Source organism: Mizuhopecten yessoensis, unplaced genomic scaffold (assembly GCF_002113885.1).
Source record: "Mizuhopecten yessoensis strain PY_sf001 unplaced genomic scaffold, ASM211388v2 scaffold489, whole genome shotgun sequence".
Classification (NCBI taxonomy): domain Eukaryota; kingdom Metazoa; phylum Mollusca; class Bivalvia; order Pectinida; family Pectinidae; genus Mizuhopecten; species Mizuhopecten yessoensis.
Window position 1 is genome coordinate 153,846 of NW_018403572.1, and position 6,000 is coordinate 159,845.

The following is a 6,000-nucleotide window of genomic DNA, read 5'->3' on the forward strand; positions in this document are numbered from 1 at the left end:
CCGACGCTTTCTCTAAAGGCTCTTGGTTGGAGTTCCGACATCTGGTTCTCGAGGTAACCGACACTTTCTCTAAGGCTCTTTGTTGGAGTTCCGACATCTGGTTCTTGAGGTAACTAAAGCTTTCTCTAAAGCTCTTTGTTGGAGTTCCGACATCTGGATCTCAAGGTTACCGACACTTTTTCTAAGACTCTTTGTTGGAGTTCCGGCATCTGGTTCTCGAGGTAACCGACGCTTTCTCTAAGGCTCTTTGTTGGAGTTGCGACATCTAGTTCTTGAGGTAACCGATGCTTTCTCTAAGGCTCTTTTTTGGAGTTCCGACATCTGGTTCTTGAGGTAACTAAAGCTTTCTCTAAAGCTCTTTGTTGGAGTTCCGACATCTGGATCTCAAGGTTACCGACACTTTTTCTAAGACTCTTTGTTGGAGTTCCGGCATCTGGTTCTCGAGGTAACCGACGCTGTCTCTAAGGCTCTTTGTTGGAGTTCCGACATCTGGTTCTCAGATAACCGGCACTTTCTCTTAGGCTCTTTGTTGGAGTTCCGACATCTGGTTCTCGAGGTAATCGACGCTTTCTCTAAGGCTCTTTGTTGGACTTCCAACATCTGGTTCTCGAGGTAACCGACGCTTTCTCTAAGGCTCTTTGTTGGAGTTCCGACATCTGGTTCTCGAGGTAATCGACGCTTTCACTTTCTCTAAGGCTCTTTGTTGGAGTTCCGACATCTAGTTCTCAGATAACCGACACTTTCTCTTAGGCTCTTTGTTGGAGTTCCGACATCTGGTTCTCGAGGTAATCGACGCTTTCTATAAGGCTCTTTGTTGGACTTCCAACATCTGGTTCTCGAGGTACCCGACGCTTTCTCTAAGGCTCTTTGTTGGAGTTGCGACATCTGGTTCTTGAGGTAACCGATGCTTTCTCTAAGGCTCTTTTTTGGAGTTCCGACATCTGGTTCTTGAGGTAACTAACGCTTTCTCTAAGGCTCTTTTTTGGAGTTCCGACATCTGGTTCTCGAGGTACCTGACGCTTTCTCTAAGGCTCTTTATTGGACTTCCGACATCTGGTTCTCGAGGTACCTGACGCTTTCTCTAAGGCTCTTTATTGGAGTTCCGACATCTGGTTCTCGAGTTAACCGACGCTTTCTCTAAGGCTCTTTGTTGGAGTTGCGACATCTGGTTCTTGAGGTAACCGATATTTTCTCTAAGGCTCTTTTTTGGAGTTCCGACATCTGGTTCTCGAGGTAACGGACGCTTTCTCTAAGGCTCTTTGTTGGAGTTCCGACATCTGGTTCTCGAGGTAACCGACGCTTCCTCTAAGGCTCTCGTTTTCTTCTTCTAAAGCTGTAATTCTGCCCAACATCTTTTTTAAGCTCATCTTTGAGAATTGTCAGTTTCTTATCCATGGCCGTCCTAGTGACCATACTGGATAGTATTTTGGTAATTTCCTCAAGTCGTTGACTTATAGCTTGATCACTGTTTTTTCCCGATGATGTCGAAGCTCTAGTTGGTCCACCCATCATAAACGATCTCAATTTTTTCTTAGGTCTCGGAGAAATATCCAATGTATACGTACACCTATACACAAGAATGCACAGGTAAATCACAGGTAAGTATACAAGTAGGTCCGTTAGCAGTTGTCACCGCGGTAAGCACTATGCCATTGAGTATCTTTCAAAGTCCAAAACTCACTTTTCACCAAATTTCATCTATTTTCAGGAAGATGTATGGCTTTCCAATGATGTTAGCCGAACATTGTCCAGATTTTTTCGTTTTCAAAAAGGTTACCAAACAAGAGGCCCAGGGGCCTTAATATCCCACCTGGTATTTTATTTTCAATTTAAAACCTGCTGAGTACCATACAAGTTTATCAAAGGAGTACAAGAAACAAAGTTGCAAGAAGAACTACATGTGTATGTAAATCTGTTTTGGTGGGTTAAGACACCAAGAAAATGAGTTTCCATGTTAAAAACAAAAGTACCGCGGGGCGCGGAACAATATATGCCCGTCGAATGCCATATATATATAGTGTTATATACTTCATATCATGATTATTATGTNATTATCTGGGTCCCAGTAAAGTTGTAAAACTTGATTTTTTGCAATTTTGCGTCGTGTGCTGTTGTCAAAATTTTACCTCCTGTAAAGCTAGCTTTTCATGTGTGCACACCCTTTCGTAACGGTATTATGGCCAAAATTTTATTCTCGAACCAAAGAAATCTTTCTTTTTTACAAATGTGAAGCTCACATAGCCCACTTCATCATGCTTATACCAATTTTAGTACAGTTTTATTTTTATAATTTTTTTACATATCATTATAAAGGGGTTAGCCATTTAACAAAAATATCACCCATGGCCACAACCGTCTACTGTACACTGCTACCATACCAAGTTTCAAAGAGATTGGTCACAAAATATAGGAGGAGCTTGCCGGACAAACAAAAGTTTACGCCGGACGGACACCCCATACCATAATACTCCCGTCAAATTTGACAGGCATATAAAAAGGAGAAAGATATTCAATTTTCTTCTATTTCCCCTATTGGGCCTCACATGCACATTTTTATACAAATTAAACAATTTGAGTTTTTTTCCCTAAGCATGCTTGACCACATTTGGTTTAAATCCCTTCATTTGTACAGAAACTTTGCCCCAAATTTGAGCAGAGGATTAGGCACAAGTTATATCAACTTATCAACGCCTTTTCCTCTAATACAGTACATATTGATATTTACATGATAGCATTTAACAAGGCATACAAACGATACTTTACAGAGATAAATGCAGCGGACATCAGTTCTAATATTTTCCAGTTATTTTTCATCCTTCCGGAAATAACCGATGAAGGCCGATGGAGTGTGATATGTTTGTGATGTCACAGTATGATAATCTCGGAACAAAGTGTCATGCCTGCTAGTATCATTATGTATGTGATAGATTTTTTTTCACTTTGAATGTATATTAGTTTTATCTAAATAAACAAGTAATAAAATATGAGGATATTGTTTTGACTATATGAAGATGTTCATGTATGGGTTGAAACACAATTGTCTTTGCTTCAAGGAAACACTTCCTGTTTCCCCACTGGACCTCTACTTCCGAACGATTTTTTTTAAAGGAAACGTGGAGCAAGGGGAATCAACTCTGTTTAGGCACGCATGTGTTACCATTAAAGAACTTTGCTAGGGCCCCAAAAACAGGCGCCCAAGAGCTACTCTCTTATAATCCTACCTGTATACAAATACTTTTCTGGCCACAGATGACAGTTATCCTACCTAAAGTGCACGAGTCCCCAAGGTAACCGGAAACACACCCTGCAGTACAAAATCCCGTCACTGAGTCACATTCTACTCCTGCGCAATTAATTGGACAAATATTCTCACAAGTTGGTCCAAATGTTCCCGGTGAACACCCTGCAATTACATGTTTAAAAGTAATGTTATAGAAACCGATTAATATCAGTTTTTATTCCCACAAACAAAAGTCAGATAAATGTTAATAAATATGACACATATTTTAAAGAATTTCCTAGTGGAGGCCAGGAGGGCCAATAAGCGGGGCAGCATATTAGATTGTGTATCCCAATTCAAGAAACTTAAAAGAGTTCCTAAGGGTATGGGCAGAATCCAAAGTCCAATGTCTGTATAGCACTTTCATGCTCAGCAATAGTGTCTTACTTACAGGGTGCAAAATCTCAACTGTTTCAATGTAACTGTGTGGCACAAAGACTTAAGTCCCAATGAGCAGGGCATTTAATCTGATAGCATGATTGTTGTGAATCTTAATGTCCAGCAATAATTGTATATAGAACTGAACTGGTTGTATGTGTTGGGGATCTCATGTTATGACCGAACAACTAAATTCTCTTCAGGCAGGCCCTATAGCGCCACTCCTGGTAGCATAATTGTGAATATAAAACAAATCTTCATACTCAGCAATTTAGGATGAGGATCTCATTTCAACTATTAACATGTTCGGACCCAGGGACTTAATCTGTAAGGGTGGGGGCAGATCCCAGGCCAGTTTTGGTATTATTTATATATACATAAAACACGCATCATTTCATAACCTGATGGGGGTGGGGGGTAGGCAGGAACTCAACAGTTTGAAACATATGATATCCCTGTACTTAAGTATAATGATTATACAATTTACGCAGCAATTCGGCAATGAATGTGGACTATAGAATCTGGCGCATCCATAATCTCCATGCTTTAGATACCATAATACCATGTTTCATACAGCTTCTGAAAATGCTGATTTGTAATTCCATAAGTCAAGGCTTAATTTTACCACATTTATACATACCCTCTGACCCTAATTACTCTTGTTGAAGCAACTGTTATTATTTCCATAACATAACTTGTCCCGACAGAGTTTGATACAATTATGTTTAAATAAATATCAATAGCTTCAATGCAACTCAGGCAGCATCTACCTTTGTAGGGATCTCAGCTATTTTTATATTATGACCACATGTTCACAAAAGTCGGATGGACCAAGAGGCCAATCCTGGCAGAATACCTGTATCTGTCTAATTCTTATGCCCATGAATTGCATCATTATAGCCTAATTATAGGACAGGAATCTCAACAATTTCAAAGTTCTATTTTTGTTCTTGCCCCTTCATTTTCATATTATAATACCTACCAGTCCCTTTGGGCCAAATTATAATGCCAATCAAAAACTTTCTAAATGGTAGAACAAGCAGTCTCCAACTAAAATACTAAAATGCAAGTAATACTACTTAAATGGTTAAAAAACAAATGACAGTGTCATATATCCAACATTTGGGAAAGTAGAGCAGATTGGGGTTAATCATCAACCGTCATTCAGTTTTGGTATTTAAATGTTATTTTTAAGGGGAGAAAATCAATGAAACATGAGAATAATGTTCAGGATGTCGTTTGACTTTCCTTTAGTTTAGCTTTAGTTTCTCATTATTTCAATCATCCTAAGTTTAACTTGTTGACTAATGTGTAGAATTGCTGTGATATATTACCCTGTAAACAAACTTTTAAATCTACATTAAGGGTGCCAGTAATGTTAACACAAAGGATTTCAAATGTAACCCTGAAATATAATTTTTGTTTATTTTGTATAAAAGGGTTTTCACAGCAATCCTAGAGAAACCAAAATTGCAAAGGTTATAATCATAGCCCTTTATAATAGTGTATTTTCATTCCACCCCATAATGGGAAATCTTTAATTTACATAAAGATGTTTTGGTCCTTTTATATAGATCCCTTAACATGAAAAAATGGTGTAATATGTACCCTTTAATATAGGTTTTTACATACCAGTATGGTCATTTTTTTTCCATTTTTTTTTTAATAGTTGTCTTTTGAAGACATGATTTGTTTTTGCATTGAAGTTTTAAATCAATGGTTGCCACAGTGTACCCCTTACTTTCATACTTTGCAGCTCTCCCTTTTATGAGGGGGGGACTCCCGATTTAGGACCCCAAATTTCCTATTTTCTAAGAAATGATGATTTCACCTGAAAAAGAATAGCTCATAAGATGTCATATTAAAGTGTTAGTTTTTCCTTAGGTGTTCATCAACACATTTTATTTATTGCTTTTAATTTTGAGTATGTGTAATTATCTCCCACAAGGAAAGTTAAAAAAGTTGTAATGTAAAATAATTCAATGTAAAAGAGAAGTGTTCTTTCCATTAAGGACGATTTACAATGGATACTATTCGGTGCCATTTGTACTAATTTATTTAAATTCATTATTTACACTGACAGGGGAATTTAAGCATGCACCTATAAATGATTTTTAACATCACTGGGGATTTCCGTGTTGTCAGTGTTCAGAGCTAAAGAATCAATTATTAACACCGCTATTGATGTCCTGCTTTTGGGCAACCTCATTTAAACGACCCAAATATTAAAACTTGTTACCTAATGCACCATGTCCAAAGTAGAGCATCAACCAGAAGCTGCTGATCAATGGCAGATACAGGAAAATCAAGAATGCCATATCTGAGTTTTCTGCCCGACTCGA

The 6,000-nt window shown here is 38.1% G+C and overlaps 1 protein-coding gene across 1 annotated transcript in view; it reads right to left on the minus strand.

Moving 5' to 3' along the window:
• The window catches only part of LOC110449923 (polycystic kidney disease protein 1-like 2), a 141,469-nt gene extending 135,481 nt beyond the window's left edge, over positions 1-5,988 (minus strand). The window contains exons 1-2 of the mRNA XM_021497099.1: positions 5,898-5,988; positions 3,266-3,403 (exon numbers count right to left, since the gene is read on the minus strand). Coding sequence (XP_021352774.1) covers positions 3,266-3,403; positions 5,898-5,976 — 217 coding nt within the window. The 5' untranslated portion in view covers positions 5,977-5,988. The remainder of the gene's footprint in view (positions 1-3,265; positions 3,404-5,897) is intronic.
• Between the last annotated feature and the right edge of the window lie 12 nt (positions 5,989-6,000).